The following is a 21,743-nucleotide window of genomic DNA, read 5'->3' as shown; positions in this document are numbered from 1 at the left end:
TATTAGAGATGTGAGAACTACGGAGCAAGCTTCTTCAATGCATCATGGGAACGACCAGTATTTCGAGGGGAGATGGAAAGCTTGAGCAGTGGGTCCCTACCTCATGAACTGGGCAACGTGGACTTCATCACTGATGGCTTAAGGTTCGGGATGACAAGGGCGGCTCTTCAGTTGGCAGCTGTCGGTCCCGATATCGCGGAACTCCAGTTGAACCATTGCACCCAATCCCAAGAACACATGACTCCTGGTTTGACCTAAAGCGCCAGAAATGTCATGGATAATGGCGCGAAATACAGGCATTCAAATGACTCTTGGCGCCGATGCCCGTTATTTTGTCTACGGGATTTCCTAAAACGACATAGCGTTCCCGAAATTCGAAGATCGTCGGCACCTTATTACGCCCCGAACCGATTCGGTCTCAATCCAATTGTCCACGCCGTGCAAGGCCCACCTCCACCGTGGTCCGCCCCACAAGACCGGCGATGGCATCAACGTGGCCCAACTTACTAGGGAAGATCGATAAGCCAGAGATAGACAGAAGGAACAGGGTTATGAGACATATAAGTCCCATGCAGCGCCTGCCATTCATCACGACCTCTCGTTTTCTGCACTGGCATCCTCAACTATTCCTCATCCACCATGACTGTGAAAAACTTCGACGCCCCCGAACCAACTCACGAAAGTGTTGTTGTCGATGGGGTTCTACAATGGCCTTCTACCGGGATCAATGTTCTGGTCGTCGGAGGTGGCCCAGCAGGCTACTTGACGGCCCTTGAGTGTTGGAGAAAGGGACACAATGTCAGCATTCTAGAGAAGAGCGAGCAGAACTCAACAATCGGTCAGTTCTCTACGTCACCGACGGCTCAACTTCCGTACTAACTTTGCTACGTTAAGGCGACGTTTTATTCATTGGGCCTTCAGCATGGACCACGTTGAAATACTACCCAACCCTGCTGAAGGACTACCACGACCATTCATGGGACAACTTCTGCTCCTTCCGAAGGCTCGATGGTAGTCTCATTGCGCCGCCACAAGAATTCGAGTACAATCGGTCCGATGTTCCGCACCACGCCGCCTGGCCCCTGAGAGTGAGAGGCATGGTCAGCCGCCCGGGCCTGAACGAGATCTTTTACCAGCAATGCCGACGTCTAGGCATTCCCGTGACATTCGGCGTGAACATCATTGACTACACGGAAGACTCCAACAGCGAAGTCGCCAGCGCTATCGCTGATGATGGTCGTACATTCACGGCGGATGTTGTCGTTGCTGCAGACGGCCTGGGCACCAAGTCGCACAAAGCCGTTATGGGAGAGGTGATCCGGGCTGTGTCGACTGGATTCGTCATTTGCCGAATTTTCTACCGTCTGGACCCAGAGAAAAACACCGCTCTGCATCAAAAGCTGGCGACTCTCAAGAGGCCTGACATGAGAGCCTACTCAGGGTAAGCAGTCTTTGTATTAATGACGAAGAATGAAGAGAAACTGATGTCTTCAACGTTTCAGTGATACGTTTCACTGCGTTGTTACAGCCGCTAGTGACGGCATAGTTGTCGGCGTCACGATGCCAGTAAGTTTCCCTTATCTCTCCAAAGCTCCATGTAGGCAAAGCGGCTGACCTGATTTCCAGGATGATGGTACAGCACAAGAGTCCTGGTCTGAGACCATCACTAGCGAGGACTTCATCAAGCAGCTTCCTAAAGCTTCCGACACGGAGCATTGGGACCCTTTGATCATTGAGGCCATTCAAAACATTCCCGAAGATAGCATCGTCAAGTGGAAGCTGTGTTGGCGAGACCCCCAGACTAAGTGGACATCCCCAGGCGGACGTATCATACAGCTCGGAGATAGTGCACACGCCTTCATTCCGTCTTCGACATCCGGGGCCACTACTGCACTGGAAGATGCCCAGTCGCTGCCCGAATGTCTTCGACTCGCAGGAAAGGCCAATGTTGACATCGGAACCAAGATTCATGAACTCTTACGGTATGTGTCTTGCTATAACCTTTTGGTATCTGGCGATAATGACTGACACTATGATAACAGTCTTCGCCGCGCATCGATCCTGCAACGCCTGGGTCATGAAAATAGGCGCGAGATGCATCGCTTTGGAGGCATGGAGGAAGTCATGAAGCACGCACCCCCTGGTGGACCAATGGGTCTTGGGAAATGGATCTGGACGCACAATGCCGAAGAATACGCAACGAAGAAATTTGGGGAAGCGCGCGCTCACCTCGAAAGCGGTGCTCCCTTTGAACACACGAACCTCCCTGAAGGGCACAAGTGGGAGCCGTGGTCTATGCAGGAAGAACTTGAGAAGGAGAAGCAGGGAATCAACACGCCCGAGTTGAAGCTGAACGGAGATTGGGGTATTTACTAGAGGGAATCATAGCGAAACAGGTTAATAGATAGAAAGATCTTGTAACATAGATAGACTTCTCCATTCTGCTGTAATGCTTCTTCTTACAGTTTACATAACTCATTTGAGATCAGCAAGTTTCGCATCTCGGCTCGTTCTTTTGGACACTGATTCAAGAGAAATTGTATCCAGACCACCAGCCCCCTTCCGACTGCCCCCTTCCGACTGCCAATTAATAAAGAGCCTAGGTCTCAAACCTGCCCAACTCAGAGCGAAGACGCCCCTCGGCACTTTCAAGCCAATCGCATTTTCCCTCTTCAACCTGTTGATGAAGATTCTTAATGCCGACTCGAAGAAGGTATGAGTAGCTTGGGGCTATAGTGAAGAAGGAGAACGCAGAAGAGCTTGCATTTTCATGTGCTTGAGCAATTTCGACGACCATCTTCGTCGCAGCACGAAGTGCAGCGCGTGATTGCATCCGCCAAGTCTCAAGCACTGATTCGTCGTCATTACAGTCGTTGGGGATTTGATGGAGTATGTGATCATGTAATTCGAATAACATTCTGTTTCCTTTCTCAGTATTGGGAAATGCGCAGGCCATACATATACTTCTTGCTTACCTCAAAGTGATTGAAATAGCTTCGCACATGATACCCCCGCTTCCTGGATGCTGTTGTAGAAGCTGAGCAAGAAACTCTTGAGATGTTGCGTCAAGATCCCGAAGTCGAGTCAGGCGAGAAGTTGTATTGGATACTTTGAAAGCCATAAGAACCTTGTTCACTAGCCATGTTGCTTGAGCAACTCGACCGAAGCCCTCAATATTGTTCACAGACAAACTCGAAACTGAGCATTGAGTTTTGACATCGGACCAATTACCACACCGGATCTCCACTGGAAGGTCGCTGTCATCTTTAGGCATGAGAGTGACAAGTGGCTGCTCATCTACTGTCACTTCACAAAAGATTGATCTACAAGGGCCTCGAAGTCAGCAAGTATGGCACTCCGAGATGCATTGAAACTTACCGCTCGCAAATCACAAGCGCCCACCATGTGTTGAAAATCTCTTGAGATTCTCCATGACGGTCAGTCATTTGATAATTTGCATGGATAGTTGATATAGGCCCAGCTGATCTCAATGACGCTTGAGGCTGGCATTGATGAAGACGCGCAGCATATGCTAGTCGAGCACAGCCAGCTAGGGTCGCAAATGCTTGATCTGGACGCCCATCTGCATACTCGTATACAGATACCAGAAGTTTTGACTGAACCAAACGAAGTGAGCAAGGATAATGACTTTGGACCTGGGCCAGGAGTGATTTCGTAACCAAGTAGAGGCTCTCAAGGTCAATAGGCTTGCCGGAGAGACTATGGCTGATACGCTTCCCCAACTTTGGTGTAGATGTAACCAAGCACATACTCAAAAGAAGGACTGAGAGTTCTGCAGGTGGAGACACCCCTGAAAAAATCAGGCTATCTTCAAAATGAGATCTGGAGATGAAAGGCAGATACTGATGAAGGCCCTCGAAATAGCGCACACTGATCCCGTCCACATATTGACCAGTGTCTCGTATCAGGCCTTGGACTCGCACGAACAAGTGCAATTCCGAAGATGGAATATCCGTGGGGATCACATTCGCTGACTTGCGGTTGCAGTGCGCCTCGGCGAGCTTTGACTTGTGGGCTGGGGATGGCGCTCGACGGACATAACGGCATCTCAGCCCTTTCCTTTGCGGCGCGTTACTACTCGGAAACGTAGATTCTGTCGATCGAGCTTACCTTCCGCAATATCCACAACTGGGTAGCAATTTGTCACATTTCTTTTTCCGAGATTTGCACGTCAGGCATACCTGGGCGGCGAAGGTAGCCCTGCGTGTGCCGCTGTCGGCCGCCATGATCAGAGGCAGTGCTGAGGACATCTCTTACCTTGATCAATCCAGCTTGGCCCATGCATCGAGAAGATATTCATGATGCGAAGAGCAGTGATGGATTCACATCATATGCTCTAAACCGCTGGCTTGATTTGTAACCGCTGGTCTAACCAATTGCAGCGGCGCCGCCGTCGGCCGTCGTCGGAGCTTGCAGCCGCCGCTAAGGTTCTGATGTAAGATCTATTCAGAGGCAAAAGATTTGATTGGTCAATCGCCCCTTGAGCCTGTGTAACCTAGTCTGCAGCTGAAGTCCGGCCATTGTCTTGAACATGTGGCTTTGGGTACCTGGGAAACGTCCGTTTCAATGATTAGCTCGTTGGGATGAGGGGGAACGGGTATATAACTGCCAGTGATTCTCGACTTTGAGCGTGCAGTCAACAAAGGAACACAGAACAGACATCACCTCAACATCCCCATCGGAACACCGGAAGCAATGGATTCGAGCACCCTTTTTCGCGTTGATGGCATGGTCGCCGTCATCACTGGCGGAGGCAGTGGTGAGTCCCAGCCACCTCAGCCACAACCCCCCGCAGCCTCTTATTGAATCATCATCACAGGTATCGGTCTCACTATGGCGAAGGCACTGGCTGCCAACGGAGCCCAGAAGGTCTACATCCTAGGTCGCCGCCTGGATGTTCTGCAGGCGGCAGCCAAGGACAATGCAGCCTTTGTCCCGATTCAATGCGACGTCAGTTCCAAGAGTGACCTCCAAGCCGCTGTCGACCAGGTTACCACGGAGGTCGGCTATGTCAATCTTGTGATTGCCAACTCTGGTGTTTTGGGCCCTCCGGTCCGTTTCAATCCGGATGAGAACATCTCGGAGACGCGCAAGACAATGTTCGACAATTTCAACATGCAAGACATGAACGATGTGCTGAACATCAACGTGACGGGCGCGTACTTCACGATGACTGCTTTCCTTGAGCTGCTTGACGCTGGCAACAAGAACGCGCTCAAGGGTGGTTTTGGAAAGCCCGCTCCTGGTGGGAAAGTCCCGACTGTCCAAAGCCAGGTCATCTTCACGTCCAGCATTTCAGCCTTCAGTCGTCATCGGGTCTCGACGCCTCCTTACACGACTAGCAAAGTTGCGATCATGCATGTCACCAAGCACTCCAGCACCCAGCTAGCGAAGTTTGGCATTCGCGTCAATGCACTCGCCCCAGGATGTAAGTCATTTGCCCCATTTCCTGTGACTTGAGAGCCGCCAAAGTCAAAGGGAAAAGATATCTGACCGTCATAGTGTATCCATCCGACATGGCTGCTTCAATCATTGGTGACAGAAAACCAGAGGACGAGACCCCTAGTGATGACAAGTTCATCCCGGCTCAGAGATTTGGTGGCGATGAGGAAATGAGCGGCGCCATTCTGTACCTCGCGAGTCGAGCAGGAAGCTATTCTAATGGTTCAATTCTTCTCACCGACGGAGGTCGCCTTTCTGTCATGTCTGGAACCTACTAAGAGATAGATTAACGTTGGTTGCTTCTATCCGACAACAACCGTATTGATTTACATATCACATCCATGCCTGGCCAAATCAAAGATATGGTCGTTGTCTTCATGTTTTTCCAGTGGTTCTTCTTATTCCTGCATCTTGCTGCCACTTAAGCCAATTCTGCGCACTTGGTTCCTTCCGAAGCTTCCTATCCATTATTGCTACAGTAGGTCCCTCATCGCACAGATCTTGCTGTTTTTGTGAGAACTTCCCAGTCTAGTAATAAGTTGTTGCATCTCAATCAACATCGCGTCCCAGTCGGCGGGTGGTATGCAAGCATCCATCATTTCAGCCGCGAGGAACCGAATGGGTCGAAGTCTTATTTCGAATGATTCTGGCTGTCTCTCACCTGTTCCTAAATCTTTCTCATACACCATGCCGGATTGAGGGAAAATGGAAGTGGCTCGAAAACGGCCTATCAGATCAGCGAATGCAGCCGTTTTGGTGGGATACAATTGCCAGGGCTCTGAGCCATGGCCCATCCATGCTTGGAAAGAAAAGGTCAGGCAACTTTGGCAAACCCTGTCTCGTAAACGAATAATATTCGCAACGAGGTAGTCGGCGCGGAAGCACCACCGCAGTGGTTCGTCGACGATTTCGTTCGACCTTGTGGTCCCGGCCTTCAAAGCGTAAATATGAGTGCGAAGAAAGAGGTAAAACCAAGGTTCACGTTTTGAACCAGCTCTCCAGTCGAGTTCTGGAAATAGTTTGCAAAATAGTTCAGCCCTGGCCAGCTTACTTGTAGGGGTGTCTCGTGCGTGTCTGTTGAAATGCCGCCACCATGAAAGGATACTAGATCCATTTGCCCAGCGTTTTACCTTTCTCCCAGCCCTCTTCATCAATGTTGGCTGATTTCGGAGTTTCCCAAGTTTGGCTTGCGCGGTTTTGGCGGCAACTTTCATTCGTAGCGAGTACAGAGGCTGGGCTGCAGATATATACATTTGCCTCATAATGTCAGTTTCCTTTTGCAGATATCTGACATCTGAAAGAAAGTAGTCGACCAGTTCTTCGCCAAAATACAGCTTGAATAGCGGCAGGGCGACCTCGAAACTATCGCCGTCTCTCGACATCTCACTAGGTGGGTGCGGTTCGTTCGATGGTGTGGCTCTGAAAAAGGCACCGCTTTCGATACTGGTGAAACACCCGGCGGCTGGAAGAAATGTATCCAGCCCTACCTAGTTCGCAATCCGAGCTCAAATAGTTCTTTCGTCAAGTCGGAATACCGCAAGATTATGAGGCACGCTTTCGGGTATGAGTGTCTAATTGTTTTGAGGTTGTGTTTGATACTTCTCGAAAAATCGGGATTTGGTGGCGGCCCTCTTGCTTTAATCTGATCCATGGCATTACTTACCTGAGTGATGATGAATTCATTGTTCAAAGGCAAAGAAAACTTTCGTTGTCCATCTCTAATCCATCATCGCCTAGCCATTGTTACGAACCATAATGCTGTTTATTAGCATGTTTAGAAACAAGACATTCCAAAGTTCTTTGTACATCGTCCGGAGGATTCGTTGTCACGGAACACTCATCAGGTGACCGTACAATGTTTTGTTTGAATAGCCATGTCCATGTTACCGACGACTTTGTCGTAGCCAGGTCCACTCAGCCAACACGGCTATCAGCAACGGACGGAACACCGATGGTAAGCAGCAACATTGGTATCTTCAACACAGCTCTGTTCTAGCGATGTCTGGTTCTGATGCATTAGCATTGCGATTAGCATCAAAAGTTGAACCCGCTCTTTGCTACACTCTTCTACCAAGACTTAGAGCTCTAAAATGTTGTGACACCCAGACCAAGTCAGAAACCAGAAGCAAGCAAGAGGTCAAACTTGGCTATGCTAACTAATGCACAATTCTTTGCAAGGGCAGAAAAGTGGCTGCAATAACGAAACAATTTTTTGAAGATGTTTCTGTAAGGTTGCAAGTGAGCAACGCGACCTGAATGTTCTGATAAGGGCAAAAGGCCTGGCGTCTACTTCATACTACAGCAGGCTTCTGAGAAACTCTGATCTGGTAATAGCGGCACCGTTCCCTTCTGCTAAGGTTTGTGAAAAAAACACGATACATCAGTCTCAGGAGTCGAGGGTCGATGCGTGGACTGGAAGATGCAGGCACTAGGGAGAACCCCCAACAACTTTTCATGACCAAACAGCGCATTCTTGAGTATCCATAGAGTTCAGAAACTGTGTTTAGATGTTCATTGTACACGTGTAAAACCAAGAAGCCAAGCCATTAGAGCTCCATTTAATACCATGGGGTTCTCCACCAAAAACCAGGTCAATCGGACCGTTGTTTTCAGCGACCAGGAAAGCGAGCCCCTTTTTCAATCGGACCGTTATGCTCGATTTTAATCTCATTCTGCGGAGAACGGGGCATGATGTCTGGGGCCCCGGACACAACTCCGGCGTACTAGCGGAGGAGTCCGGGGCCTCCGGAGTGGAAAGTCGGAGACGCAGCACTTCCTGCCATCGAAATATTTGGGGAAATTTGCGGCTGGTCAAGTACAAATGACATGCAGGCGAGCCTTTAGCATCTGGAGTTAATGCCTAAAAAGATTCTACTGGTAGTGGCCCCTCCACCACTTCAGTAAGCAGTAGCGTCATTCAATCAGTTATGGAAGCATCGTGGCGGACTATCGATGTGAATGAGTTTACCACAAGTCTTTTCCCAACGTTAACTAATAGCAGCCTGCAGTCTTGGATATCTGCATGGTCGAGTCTTGTTTGATGGAATGCGTAAGCAAGTCTGCCTCGGGACATGCTAAGACGCCGGTAAGGCTTCAGGGCACGTTCAGCTTTCCAATTATAATGCAACAAGTTTGGTCGCACCGTTAGCTGACTCGCACGTGAGGGTCTCGCGATCGTCATGGCATCACTCCAGTCGCTCATCCCGAGACGTGGTGTTACACACTCGGCCCACGGTGCCGGAGCCGCTTGCAAAAGGCCAAGAGCATAGGAGCGCAAGCGCCCTGTAGACATTCAGAATTCGAAGAGGATTTCTCACCGAATCCTGGCAACGCGACCGTGTGGAATTTGATCGCTCACCGCGAGTCCGCCTTGGCAGCATGGTGGCTGTCTTGGCTTCGCGCGTCGATTCCGTGTGCCATGGCTCGCGTATCCCTGCGGTGCGGCCGGCAATGACGAGAGCCAAGCGGCCGATCTCCAAGCCGCACTCCTACCAAAGTCAGTCACCCAACCGCATGCTGCCAAAATCATTCTCATGAACAGGTGTTTCTGGTCTGGCCTGTCTGTTTGATCACAGTTCTGTCAATACGCCTGCACGGTTGCCCGACGTTTGGGTGCCACATCCATCGCGTCTGCTCACTTTTTGGTTGCATCCGCCGCCGTGGAATGTATCGCTTTTCCCCAGATTATGGATGCTAGGCTTTCTCGGCCTGTCGCGTGGCGTTTCTTCTGGATCACGCCCATGGAAGAAAAGGGAGACAGGACGTACCCCGTACCTTCATCCCGCACTCCGCTCCTCATCCCACCCCCGGTCCTCCCACACCTTCTTGGCCTTCTCGAGCTCCCCGGTCTGCGCCCCAGTGACAAGAGCAGGTAGGACCGACTACGAGTCGGACAACGCCTGGGCAACGTCATGGTAGCGTTCCCATCGCTGTTTCTGTCAGGCGACCACAATTAACCATATTTGCGACACTGCGGGATGTGGCTGCGTATAAAGTCATCATGGTGCGTCGGAGACACACAGACGTCATACGGGTCGAACTATTTGAATCCTATTGCTTTTGACAGCAACCTTACCCAAACATCTGGGCTGTCCCTTTTCTCGTCACACGCTGTCACCCTGAGGGTTAGGGGTCTCTACTGCTTCTGCATCATCTTATTGCAGCAGGCAATTCTTCGACTTCGGACTGACCACCAAAAACACATCCCGAAAGCGCATCACGATCATGGGTTTGGGGAAGCAGTAAGTGCATCAATCTGCCGATGTTTGCTTCTAGTGGGGTATCACTAACTTTGCGATTAGATCGATACGCGTCAATGGCGCCGACTGCGGTGTCGAAGCACTTGTGCTCGGAGTCGTAACATCCGTAGGCGGATTCCTCTTCGGCTACGACACTGGCCAGATCTCTGGCATGCTGCTCTTCACAGACTTCAGGAAACGATTCGCAACTGGCCCTGAAGATAACGGAATTCCAACATGGATTTCTATCACCCAGTCCCTCATGGTCTCACTTATGAGCATTGGCACACTGCTTGGTGCTCTGTCAGGAGCGTACACGGCCGATTGGTGGGGTCGACGACGAAGCCTTAGTTTCGGAGTCTGTGTATTCATCATCGGAAACATCATTCAAATCACCGCGATGAATAGCTGGGTTCACATGATGATGGGCAGGTTCGTCGCTGGTTTGGGCGTTGGTAACCTCTCTGTCGGCGTACCCATGTTCCAATCCGAGTGCTCGCCCAAGGAGATCCGAGGCGCCGTCGTCGCATCCTACCAGCTCATGATCACTTTCGGCATCCTGATTTCCAACTTGATCAACTTCGGTGTCCGAAACATTCAAGAGTCAGACGCTTCATGGCGCATCGTTATCGGTCTCGGCATCGCGTTCGCCTGCCCTCTGGGACTTGGCATTCTTGTGGTCCCTGAGTCTCCTCGTTGGCTCGCCGGCAGACACGATTGGGACGGCGCACGTTTAGCAATGGCGCGTCTGCGTGGAATGAAGAACGACCCCAACAATGAGCTCGTCGAGAACGATCTTCAGGAAATGTTCAAGGTCCTCGAAGAAGAGTCTAAGACCGGAACTGGAACGTGGGCCGAGTGCTTCACCGGGTCCTCCGGAATACCCAAGACCGTATACCGCACATTTTTAGGAATACTCATCCACTTCCTGCAACAATGGACTGGGGTAAACTACTTTGTGAGTATCTATATCTATATAATTGCGCTTAGCGTTGTATCTAATATGGTATTTAGTTCTACTATGGAGCCACGATTTTCGAATCTGCCGGTATCGAGGACCCAATCATGACACAGCTCATCCTCGGAGCTGTAAATGTGGCTCTCACCTTTTACGGCCTGTATGTTGTCGAAAAGTACGGAAGACGTTGGCCATTGTTCATCGGTGCCCTGTGGCAAGCTGCTTGGCTCGCGGTCTTCGCGTCTGTTGGCACAGCTGTGCCCCCGGACACAAGCCGCACCACTGGTATCGTTATGATTGTATCTGCGTGCATGTTCATTGCCTCTTTTGCAGGCGTAAGTGTTCCCTGCTCTGATGCTACCGACTTGCAAAGATCGTACTAACTCATCATAGACATGGGGACCTATGGCATGGTGCGTTATCGGAGAACTGTTCCCTCTTAGAACCAGAGCAAAGCAAGCATCGCTGGCAACGGCTGGCAACTGGTTTGGTAACTTCCTCATCTCATTCCTCACGCCTCTCGCGGATGACGGCATCTCGTATGCATATGGCTTTGTCTTCGCTGGTTGCAACCTCGCAGCCGCTCTGCTGGTTTGGTTCTTCCTGTACGAGTCAAAGGGTCTTTCTCTCGAGAACGTCGATCGTATGTACAGCGATCCGAATGTCAAGCCCTATTCTTCGAGCAAGTGGGTGCCTCCAGGTTACATTACCCGCAAGCAGAAGGACGAGTCTGCTTTCCACCGCGCTTCTACAACCACAGAAGCAACTGCTGTCGGAGACGGCCAGCACAAGGAGAAGTCGGGCGACGAGCGGCCTTACTCTGAGCATCATCACACGAAGACTGAGCCCACTTCGAACGCAGTCTAGCTTCGGGTACTATCAGAGCAGGAACTTCCGGCGATTTCAGGAATATCGACGGCATGCTCCCAACAGTTGTACTACTAGTTCTTCATAATGATATCACGACCTTCTAATATGCTCCTTATTTGGTGTTTGTGGCATAGCTCTGTGGATGTTTATGGTAAACCCTATGAGACCGAAAGTTTTCCTGTCATAACTCCGCCCCGTTCACCGGCGATATCAAGCTGCTTCTACATCGCCAGTTCGCATGAAGATGTTTGAAGGTCTGCTGCGCTCGGGAAAATCATCAACATGGTACTCAATCTCCGGTCCCTCCTGTTTGAAACCCAGCTTCGAGTAGACATGTCTCCCCATGCTGGAACCCTCGAGAATGGCCTCAAGTCCGCCCCGTCGCTTGGCCTCGTCCAGACCCCACAGCACCAATTTCTTGGCAGCGCCCCTTCCTTGGAATTTCGGGTCCACGGCGCACAAATCCAGCGCAAAAACGGCCGGAGGGTTCGCCGTCGCTTTCTGCTTGATGACCTCGGTGCGGCGCCGATGAAGGGAACCGATGCACTGAGCCAAGTATCGCTGCTCAGTCTCGTTGTCGGGGTAGAGCGCGTCGACTCCGAGGCTCTTCTTTAAGTCCGCCGGGCTCGGCTCGCCGTAGCCCTCGACAGCCGAAGCCTGCAGCCAAATGGCCATACCAGCGATCCTGCGTTGTCCGGGTCTCTCGGGGTCCGGGACCGTAGCCTTGAGGAAGACGGTGTTCGGCTGACCCTGCTTGTTGGCCGTGACTGAACGCCAGCGGGCAGCCATGCGCTCGGCGCTGGCGGCGACACCTTCGGGCGTGTCCCAGCCTGGGTTCATGCCCATGTAGACACCATCGCGCGCTTGGTGGCAGAAGGCGTTGATGGCTGCGTCAGCGGCCTGGTGGAAGTCTTCGGCTTGTGTGATGACTTCGATGAGGGGTTCCTGCGGCCCCGCGCTGTCACCAGCCATTGTGTCTTGTTGATGCGGGGTGCGGGGTTCAAACACGAGGGGCTTGGTAGCTGGTCTGCAAAGGTGTTACACGAAATGCAATGCAACAACTCGTCAAGGGGCAGGAATTTCGTTGTGTGTGGAGGAGTAAAGCTGAAGAGACATTCAGGAACAGGTGAGCGTTTTCCCTCCAGGCCGTCAAGGTTGGCTACATAATGCCAAGCCCCGAAAGGTCCAAGCCGTAATGATCCCTCGATTTCCCCGCGCTGTGACCCACTGAACTCCGCATCTTGGGGTCATGCGCGGGATGTTTTGTCACCAAGATCATTGCGATTGCGGCCTTGGAAAGGACGTTTGATGTCCTCCTTTCGCAGCAGATGAATGCCTCCGGTCGTGATCAGGCATTGCTGTAGAGCAGAAGGAAGATGCTCGCAGCTGTTGATGTGGCAGTCTTTGGCAACAAAACAGCTCTCGTCTCCAGTGGAAACTGCAGTCAGTGTGTGAGTTACAGGCACAACTCCCTTTGCGGCTACCATATCCAATTGAGACCTAGTTCGTAGATTGGTGTTATTTGAGTGGTTGTCCAAGTTGTGGATTAGAATTGAAGTTCTATTGAGCCCAGTCATGCATCCATGCATGTGTTCACAGAATCCAGCCCAACGGCATATGTAGATAGGGAGAAGCTAGCCTATCTTCGACCAGTTGGAAAGTCAGAAAGCCTGGCACTAAGTTATACAGTAAAGTGTGCACCTTGGATCGAAATGGTGCTGTGTTTGTTCTCCCTAATCTCAACTTCATCGGCCTCGTTCCGGTTGACTCGGACCCCCTCCGGAGGCTGGTTTTGGAAGCGGAACTTGTCCGAGCAAGGGGCTGCTAGTACACGCAGCAAGCCCCCTACATAGAACACACGGGGAAGTCCTCGGAAATGAAACACCGAGAGAAATATCATCTGGAACATTGTGAGCTTTCTGTTTACACCGTTATCGAAAACTTCAAGCGAGAGCTAGCGGAGACGAACTCTGTCATGACACCGACCTATCTTCCTCCGTTGGCATGGAACTGTCACACGCACTGCTTCAACACAGAAAAGTACCCTTTCAAAGCAACTCGCGCTTACACCCCCGAACCTGCTAGGGTTGATGCACTCATCAAAAACTCTTTCACGGATCAGCTCATGTTGGTCCAAGCGACCATAGAAGATGGGTACCGTGGTTTGATCGGAAATCTAAATGAGTGTCGTGACTCTGATCCCAGCAAACGGGTGTTGGGCACTATCTTCTGGGACTCAGAATCAGTACAGGAGCTTCGGGGCTTAACGGCAGCTGACTTTGATGAACTCCACGACGCTGGTGTAAGGTCTGTTCGTATTCATGGTTCATACGGGGGCTCGGGTGGCGATCTGGACTGGGTTAAGAAGCAGTTCCTGGACGTTGCCAGACACTGTCCTGTTCACCGACACAACTGGAGCATCTCGGCTCAGCTTCCACTTTCGACATGGTCATCATTGGAAGCTACCTTGCTACAAGAACCACTCCTTGAGGGCGTCTATATCATTGCCGATCATAATGGCTGTGCCAACCCCTCCGACATAGGTAGCGCGGAGTTACACAGCTTCATGCGTCTTCTAGAGTCTGGGAGGTTCTTTGTCAAGGTAGGAGCCTTGCATAGACGGTCACCAACGAACATCAACTCAATGCGCCCACTGATCGAGATCTTTGCCAAACGTGCGGCAGATAGCATCCTGTGGGGAAGCGATTGGCCTCATATTGACGGAAGTGTTCGCGGTCTTGATCCCACGCCTTCTCTGCCGGTTGATACACAATTAGAGCTAGCAGCCTTGAAGGAGTGGCTTACGACAGAGCAATGGATGAAAATGCTTGTTCACAATCCAATGCGGGTGTTCGGCACCGTCGAGAACTAGACATGGGGAAAACCTGGGGTGAGAATGGGGAATGAGGGGATTTCGGATCGGCTCCGGACCGGAGGCCATTTTTGGTCTGGGGTATGGGGAACGTGATGTGGGATTGAAGACGAAGCGCGAGGGACTCCATAGCATTTGCCAAGTCAAAAGACCCTCTTCGTTCCTATCTCCCATATTTCTAAATGTATCTTTAGAGCTTTGTTTCCATTGCTTGTAGCTTGGCTCGGCAATCGACACAATTCAGACGACAACCAACACAATGGCGATGAACAGTGTTCCAAAACCTGCTCTGAACGAGGTTTCTAAGCAAGGAAGCGAAGAAATTGAGAATGTTCCAACAAAGAACCTGACGTTGATGGACACATACCGGTCCTACTCGCCCGAATTCTCAAAGAAAACCGAGCGACAACTTGTTCGGAAAATCGACGCCCATCTCTTGCCTCTCATTGTTACAATTTATCTGTTCAACTACCTTGATCGAAATTCGATTACCCAAGCGCGCCTCTACGGCCTCCAAGAAGACACCCATGTCAAAGGGGCAACGTATCAAACCGCCATTTCGATCTTTTCTGCAGGCTATATCGCGATGCAACTGCCGTCAACGATGCTCATGACCAAGATGCAGCCGCATATCTTTCTGGTTAGACCTCCACGATGGAAACACTTGTGTAACAGAGACTAACTTACGATAGCCTGGATGCATTATCATCTGGGCCATAGTGAGCGGCTGCACAAGTGCCACGTCTTCTCCAGCCGGCCTGCTCGTCGTTAGGTTCTTTTTGGGGATCGTCGAAGCTCCCTTCTTCCCGGGAGCCATATACTACTTGAGTTGCTGGTACACGAAAAAAGAGCTCGGATTGCGCATGGCCCTACTTGTGTGTGGATTGCTCTTGTCGAACTGCTTTGCCGGTCTCATATCAGCTGGCATTCTTTCAGGAATGGCTGGCGTGGGACACCTCGCAGCGTGGAGATGGCTCTTCATACTCGAAGGTCTTGCTACAGCTTGCGTCGGAGTAACTGCTTTCTTCCTTCTTCCCGACTACCCGGGAACCACGAAATGGTTGTCGGAAGAGGAGAAGGTCATTGCGCAGGGCCGTTTGGCAGCAGACGCCGGCAGTGAAGAAGTTTTGGGCGAGGACGAGATTTCGATGAAGCAGGCTATCTTGGCTGCATTGGCGGACTACCGAGTTTGGTTGTTTGCCCTACTTCAAATGTCGACAACTGCTTCTATCTCATTCTCACACTTCTTCCCAACCTTGATTCAACAGCTTGGTTTCAAGAACAATACTATCGTTCTTCTACTTACAGCGCCTCCCTACTTCTTCTCTTTCATCTGGGCCTTGACACTAGCTTGGGACGCCGACCGATGGCAGAAAAGATCACCTCACGCGAGCATCTCCGCAATTACTGCCATTGCTGGAACTGTCACTTTGGTCGCCATGGGTGATCAACGTTGGGCTCGCTACGCCATGACCTTCCTCGTCAGCGCCGGAACGTTTGGCATCTACTCAACGACTTACCCTTGGTTGTCCTCGACCATCGTCCAACCAGCAATGAAACGAGCTGCTGCTATCGGTATTGCAAATACCCTGGCTAATAGTGCTTCGTTATTCGCCAACTACTTTTGGCTAGATGAATACGGCCCGAGTTTTCGTGTGTCATGGGCTTGTATCTTGGCCTTCCAGGTGCTTGGATTGAGCTGCATCTTTGGCCTTCGCATTTGCCTCAAGAAGGCAAACCAAATATTTGAAAACCTACGGGGTGAAGTAGATCAACAAAATGAGGAGGCGATGAACAGGCTAGACAAAGATTCTCAGAGAGCAGTTTTGAACGGATTCAAGTACATCACGTAGACAATATCATGTCTTTGATTTCGTTGGCATCGACGGAGGTTAGACCCACTTTGACTTCTAAACTTCTTCAATTATGCTCCGAAAACGCAGCTTGCACAAGCTCAAGACGAGAACCTGTGCCATTGTCGCAACCTGTGAATCTGAAAGTCCGACGTCCACTGGGGCCTAGATACCAGTTCTTGATTGGTTTCCAGCTCACTGACAACGATACTCAATGTCCACTCAGCCAGTCTGTTATCCAAAAGTTGCGATGGATGTAGTGACACACTTAGCAGTATCTCCCCTGCCGCAGAAAAGCAACCACCGAGATCCCAATAGCCTCTCCCAGGTCCAAAATCTTTTTGATCATAAAGCAAGACACTATCTTGTTCATGTTGCCAGCAAGAAACCCCCGAAAAAATATCATACTTCTCAGTTTCATTGCTCGGAACTGCTCCGGTCGTTGTTTTAGTTTGGTCATGCAAGGAAACATGTGCCCAGGTCTTTCCCTCGTGAAGGCCGAAGGCAATAGACGCAACGAACTCTTGCAGTGCAGACAGACCCTGCCTTTGATCCCCGTAATTCAGTTTCTTTTCCGGAGACAACACATCCGCGATGCTTACTTGAGCGAAGACAGTCTGGCCTCTTGTCAGAACAGTGGACAACGGTACCTTTGACATGATATGATGGTGCTTGAATGGCGGACTGGAGCCGTGGAAGAATTCCTTCGCAACACAGGTGGATACCTGGAAGGCAAGTCCACGTTGACTTCTAACGACCACTGTGAGCTTCGCAAGCTTGGTAACAATATTTTCATTGCGCGATTTGGCCCAATCGGATATTGCCTTATCATATTCCCGTTCAAACGTCGAGCTAGCAATGGTGGATCTCCTCGGATTATTTCCCGAAATATAGCTCAATAAGGCTGGCATACGAAATTTGTAACCACCGTCAGGCATACGACGATGTATCAACGTGCGGCCGTTGAAGTGCGTGCGGACAAAATGGCGTGCAGGGCGGTCATCGCGTTGCCGTAGGAATATGATGACAGAGCCCTTTTCCGCACGAGGATACCAAGAAGTCTGTATATGAAACGCAGCTAGGAAGGAGAAATAGTATCCCTCAAAATAGGGAGACATTGATATTACTGGGAGTTGAATTTGAAGGCCAAAGTTGGTCATCGTATAGTATGGCTGTACTTCGGCTTCGTCCAAATGGTATCGGTTGATAAATTCGTTGTAGCTCATTGAAGTGAAGTTTCCAGACCGCCAGAACAATCGCGGAGAATTCGCCAACATGCCTTGGTATTCGTGGTCTTTGTGATCCTCATGGTCTTCGTCAGAATCCCAGGCAAAAATGGTGTGATCAGCCGAGCCTTTCATGATTTCCTCTTGAAGCCGAAAGAATGCTTTCCGCCCCTCGCCGTAGACTGTTGGCATACTGACCCCAAATATTCCCATCAAAGAATAGGCCTCATCTTCTACACGTGTGGTTCTTCTTCGAGATGCCCAGCACATTTTCTGTGCTACGCTTGCGATCTGTAGCTTATCCTTGTGGCTTGCGGTATGCGGCTTTTCTCTGTGGGAAAGAATCTCTTCCTGGATTCCCGTGATGCTCGAAAGAAGTTTGTGCAAGGTGGATTTGCTACCAAGAGTTCTTGATCCCCAATGAGAGTCGAAAAAGATGACCTCATTAGGTGCAATGAGTTCTTGCAAGGTCCACCCTCTGGTAAACCAAACACTCTTTCTGAATGCAGACCCCACATCCATAATATCGTCTCCTGGCGGCACATCTTCCATGTAGGCGAAACAGACGTGTGAGTCCTGATACCAAGAGTACATGGAGTTGATCGCTTCTGACAACTCAGCACTGCTAGACTTGTCGATGCAGCATGTGTCGATCCACACATAGCTGAGGCCGTACTCTAGAGCTAGTGAACAACACGAAAGCAGCTTCTGATAGCCCTTTTTCTGCTTGACAGACGCAGTTTGAACCATGAGCTCTTGGAGAGTGGGTTCATCGGCCGGCGATCCCCATCTATGGGACAGAATGGCATACGGCGGAACATTGTCGACGTGGAGCTCAAGTTTGACATCAAGACTCCCTGGAGTGTCCGTTTCCTGCGCGCGAAGGAGGTACATTGTAATTTCGTGGTGACGTTGCGCGTAGATTGACGATGCGATGAACAAAGTCGGAGGAGAATACTGGAAGATGTTGTCCAGCCTGATCGAGCCTGATGTTAAATCAGCTGACGCAATGCAACACTGCTCGGCACATTGCAGAATGCTCCGATAACAAAATACAGCAGGCCGCATGAAATTTCAGTCCACCAATCACTTCATTCATTCTTCTCCTTGTTTGTCAGCACACTAATTAGGTTGGTTAGTAGCCGCACTTGTGGGATAGCCTGCCTAATGAGCCATTGAGATGAAGGGTTTCGTTATCAACAGCCAGCTAAAAGCATCAATCAGTATCGAGAATGCATAGTTCGAGCCGATTTGAGGAGCCATTTCAACGTTTAGAAACAGAAAGATTCTCCGCAGCATACTGGCAAGATTCTTGCTTGCAAGCTTAGGCAAGACCTCACTCCTCGGCGGAGTCGAAGCCTTCGATAGGTCAGTGGAAAACCTAGAACACTCTGCTAGTAGTCTTAGGAGTGGTGTTCATGAAGACATCGTTGGCATAATCCTAAAGCAAGTTGTCGAAATGATAGAACGAACGATGAGAAACCTGGATGGAGCACCAGCTTTCCCTAGGGAAAAGCCGGCAGCCCTCCCTCAAGGTAAGGTAGGGAATGGCCTTATTCTTGCAGGCGGAAAATCAAAATCGAAAGCCCACTTGATAGATGGTAACGGCGATCAGCCTACGATATCGAGGCGCAGCTTTCCAAAATGAGTTTCTTAGAAAAGGTGGCAGCTATGAAGACTCGTGAGCGCAGGCTCATCGATGTAAAACGATCCATGCATTGAATCCTAGTACTTAGTAATAGGAAACGACAGCGCGGTCATTGTGTCCGCCAACTGTGCTGACATGTCAGAAGTGTTCGCTTTTGCAAACTAGATCGGGGACGTTAGAAATAGATCCGCCTGTGTGACATGTTACTTTCTGGGAAATAATACGGCTCATCTACGCTAGGGGATGATGCGTTCCCCTGTCCACCCCGCAATCCCATATTGCTTACAGCAGGCGGATCACATCAGAGGCCGAAGTTAAAGCCAATCAACTCCCCGTAACTTGACACGATTTTCACCGACATACCTTAGGTATCGTGTGGTATATTGAAATGTCTGGTGTCTCTCCTCCGAGAATTGTCTTTTCGTTTTCGCCTTTTTTCTTCATAGCACAGTCCAGTCCAAGAAAAACCAGTCATCGTCCTCACCTGAGAGTTCGGAGACGTCGGGTGGCTGTGGAATGGCGATACAGGGGCCACAGAACAACACGCGGTTTTACTAGGCGCGAGTTTTAGGGCGTAGGACCAATACTCCGCGACCAAAAGGGGCGCCAACAGCAGGCCGCACCTAACGCGTAATACCAACCACAAGCCTGCTGGTCCTCTGCTTTACAGTATTATCTTTCTTCCCTTCTAAGTTTTCTTCTTCGCAGTTTGCCGCCTAGAGATGCACTTTATTAACTACTATATAACTTTAATAGGGAAATATATAGAGGGTTATAGTATAACCTCTATAGCTAACTTATAAGGTATATAAAAGGGATTTTTAAGCTACTTAGCTAAGTTAATAAAAGTAGTCCCTTATTATACTATAGCTTATATTTAAAACTCTCTAAAATAAATCTTATATATACTTCTTATTTAATTAATATAGCTTTTACTACTAGTAATATTAAATATCTAAAAAAGACTAATTTACTATATATTTAATAATAGTTTAGTTATATTTTTATAGCTAAAAATAATAATATAATATCTTTATACTTCTTTATAATATATATTAAGTTTTTAGAAAACTTTTAGAACTAAGCTCTCTATTAAATTAAGTAGAGGTTTAAAAAGATCGCTAAAAACTTAAAAAATAAGAATAATATAAGGGAGATTAATAAGATATTTAATAAAAAGTATAGTAAATAGTTCTAAGAACTAATCGCTATTATTACTTTTATTTAAATTATAATATAGTAGTTAAGAAGATTAGCTTAGGTTAAGGTAGAGGAAAAAAGGGTCCTTATATTCCCTATAGTTATATAAAAATTCACAAAAGAATTCTTCACAAAATAGCTTTATAGTATTAATTTAACCTTATAAGTATGCTTAATCCCCCTTTTATGGCTAGTAGACGCTGTTAGCCACAGGCTGTTAATTAAGTCTAAGAGCATCAGCAACATCATGCCGTTTCAAGTCAAGAATTGAGAGGTTGGATGCTCTGATCACTAATAGGTTGGCGACTCCTCCTAATTGCGGCTGCATGTGAACTTAAATAGGAAGGCTAACCGCCATAGCGAAGAGTTTTCCAGAGTGGGCAGCAGCACACCACTTACCCCTAAGCAGAAAAGGACCCCAATGCGCTCCCACTTCAGTTACTGTTAAATTAACAGGGTCATTTTGTTAATTTGCTCACGCTAGCCTAATTTAGCTGCTACACCACTGCTGCTATAATTAATTCACCCCTCTAAGTACTACCCTCTTATAATATAACTTACTAATATTAATACTACTAACTTAGCTAAAAAGCTACCCCTACTTATATATATAGCTAAGATTACTACTTTAAAACTTCTATTATACTACCTATTTTCTAAATATATTAAATTATTAATTTTCTTATATATCTTATATTTTTTTAAAACTAAAAGTATATCTAATATTTAGATCTAAACCCCTATTTTTAAAGAGTACTAACTATATGTTTATATTACTCTCTATACTAAAAGTTTTACTATATATAAAAAGAGAACTTCTAATAATAATAACTAATATAATATTATATATAATTAAGAAGATAAATATATTTTAACTATATTAAAATAAAAAAGCTATACTAAGTAATATAACTATTAGTTTAAAAGTAAAATTTAATATATTATTATTATAAAGATCTAAGTATAAGAAATCTTTAATAGTTTTAAGTATTATAACTACTTTACTACTTCTTAAGTTTAATTTAATATAATCTTAACTTTCTAAAAACTTACTATTAATAAAGTTAAGTAAGCTATAAAAACCTCTAGTAACCTCCTAAAAAAAAGCTTTTTTAAATATATTAAGAAGCTCTTTATAGTAAATAACTTAATATTATATATAATTATAAACCTTTTTAAATAAGAGAGCTATAAGGTTAGCCTATAAGATATATATAACTAATAATACTACTTCTAATAGGAAAAATATAGTTTATTATTATTAACTTAGCTCTTCTTTAATAAACTTACTAAGAAGTATAATATATTTTACTATATAGTTTAATATAGTAATAATAATAAGATTAATAGTATTTTTTAAATATATTAGCCTTATTTAGAGATACTAAAGAAAAACCTAAAACTATTAATAATAG

The 21,743-nt window shown here is 48.1% G+C and overlaps 7 protein-coding genes across 7 annotated transcripts; 4 read left to right on the top strand and 3 right to left on the bottom strand.

Moving 5' to 3' along the window:
• Positions 1-639: 639 nt before the first annotated feature.
• On the top strand, positions 640-2,376 carry fsr3-3 (FAD-dependent monooxygenase fsr3; the record flags this gene model as incomplete). The annotated part of the gene is made up of 5 exons (XM_036635906.1): positions 640-838; positions 895-1,441; positions 1,503-1,566; positions 1,627-1,982; positions 2,043-2,376. The coding sequence occupies 5 exons, from the start codon at positions 640-642 to the stop codon at positions 2,374-2,376; spliced, it is 1,500 nt and encodes a 499-aa protein (XP_036497494.1).
• A 223-nt stretch (positions 2,377-2,599) lies between these two features.
• On the bottom strand, positions 2,600-4,247 carry CGCS363_v004056 (uncharacterized protein; the record flags this gene model as incomplete). Its single annotated transcript, XM_036635905.1, has 5 exons — positions 2,600-2,918; positions 2,976-3,323; positions 3,379-3,418; positions 3,773-4,080; positions 4,132-4,247. 5 exons carry the CDS (start codon positions 4,245-4,247, stop codon positions 2,600-2,602), a joined length of 1,131 nt encoding a protein of 376 aa, XP_036497495.1.
• A 469-nt stretch (positions 4,248-4,716) lies between these two features.
• SAT3-2 (Short-chain dehydrogenase/reductase SAT3) lies at positions 4,717-5,741 on the top strand (the record flags this gene model as incomplete). Its single annotated transcript, XM_036635904.1, has 3 exons — positions 4,717-4,780; positions 4,841-5,449; positions 5,524-5,741. The coding sequence occupies 3 exons, from the start codon at positions 4,717-4,719 to the stop codon at positions 5,739-5,741; spliced, it is 891 nt and encodes a 296-aa protein (XP_036497492.1).
• A 3,946-nt stretch (positions 5,742-9,687) lies between these two features.
• On the top strand, positions 9,688-11,526 carry ght2-1 (High-affinity glucose transporter ght2; the record flags this gene model as incomplete). Its single annotated transcript, XM_036635903.1, has 4 exons — positions 9,688-9,704; positions 9,765-10,659; positions 10,716-10,994; positions 11,053-11,526. The coding sequence occupies 4 exons, from the start codon at positions 9,688-9,690 to the stop codon at positions 11,524-11,526; spliced, it is 1,665 nt and encodes a 554-aa protein (XP_036497493.1).
• A 213-nt stretch (positions 11,527-11,739) lies between these two features.
• Positions 11,740-12,501, bottom strand: CGCS363_v004053 (uncharacterized protein; the record flags this gene model as incomplete). The annotated part of the gene is made up of 1 exon (XM_036635902.1): positions 11,740-12,501. The coding sequence occupies one exon, from the start codon at positions 12,499-12,501 to the stop codon at positions 11,740-11,742; it is 762 nt and encodes a 253-aa protein (XP_036497490.1).
• A 2,159-nt stretch (positions 12,502-14,660) lies between these two features.
• On the top strand, positions 14,661-16,254 carry CGCS363_v004052 (putative transporter; the record flags this gene model as incomplete). The annotated part of the gene is made up of 2 exons (XM_036635901.1): positions 14,661-15,041; positions 15,094-16,254. The coding sequence occupies 2 exons, from the start codon at positions 14,661-14,663 to the stop codon at positions 16,252-16,254; spliced, it is 1,542 nt and encodes a 513-aa protein (XP_036497491.1).
• A 949-nt stretch (positions 16,255-17,203) lies between these two features.
• On the bottom strand, positions 17,204-18,374 carry CGCS363_v004051 (Vegetative incompatibility protein HET-E-1; the record flags this gene model as incomplete). The annotated part of the gene is made up of 2 exons (XM_036635900.1): positions 17,204-17,332; positions 17,382-18,374. The coding sequence occupies 2 exons, from the start codon at positions 18,372-18,374 to the stop codon at positions 17,204-17,206; spliced, it is 1,122 nt and encodes a 373-aa protein (XP_036497488.1).
• Positions 18,375-21,743: the final 3,369 nt, after the last annotated feature.

The sequence above is a fragment of the Colletotrichum siamense genome (genome assembly GCF_013390195.1).
Source record: "Colletotrichum siamense strain Cg363 chromosome Unknown KSG_Cg363_contig03, whole genome shotgun sequence".
In the NCBI taxonomy this organism is placed as follows: Eukaryota; Fungi; Ascomycota; class Sordariomycetes; order Glomerellales; family Glomerellaceae; genus Colletotrichum; species Colletotrichum siamense.
The sequence above is the reverse complement of the archived record's forward strand: the minus strand, read 5'-3'. Positions and strand labels throughout refer to the sequence as shown.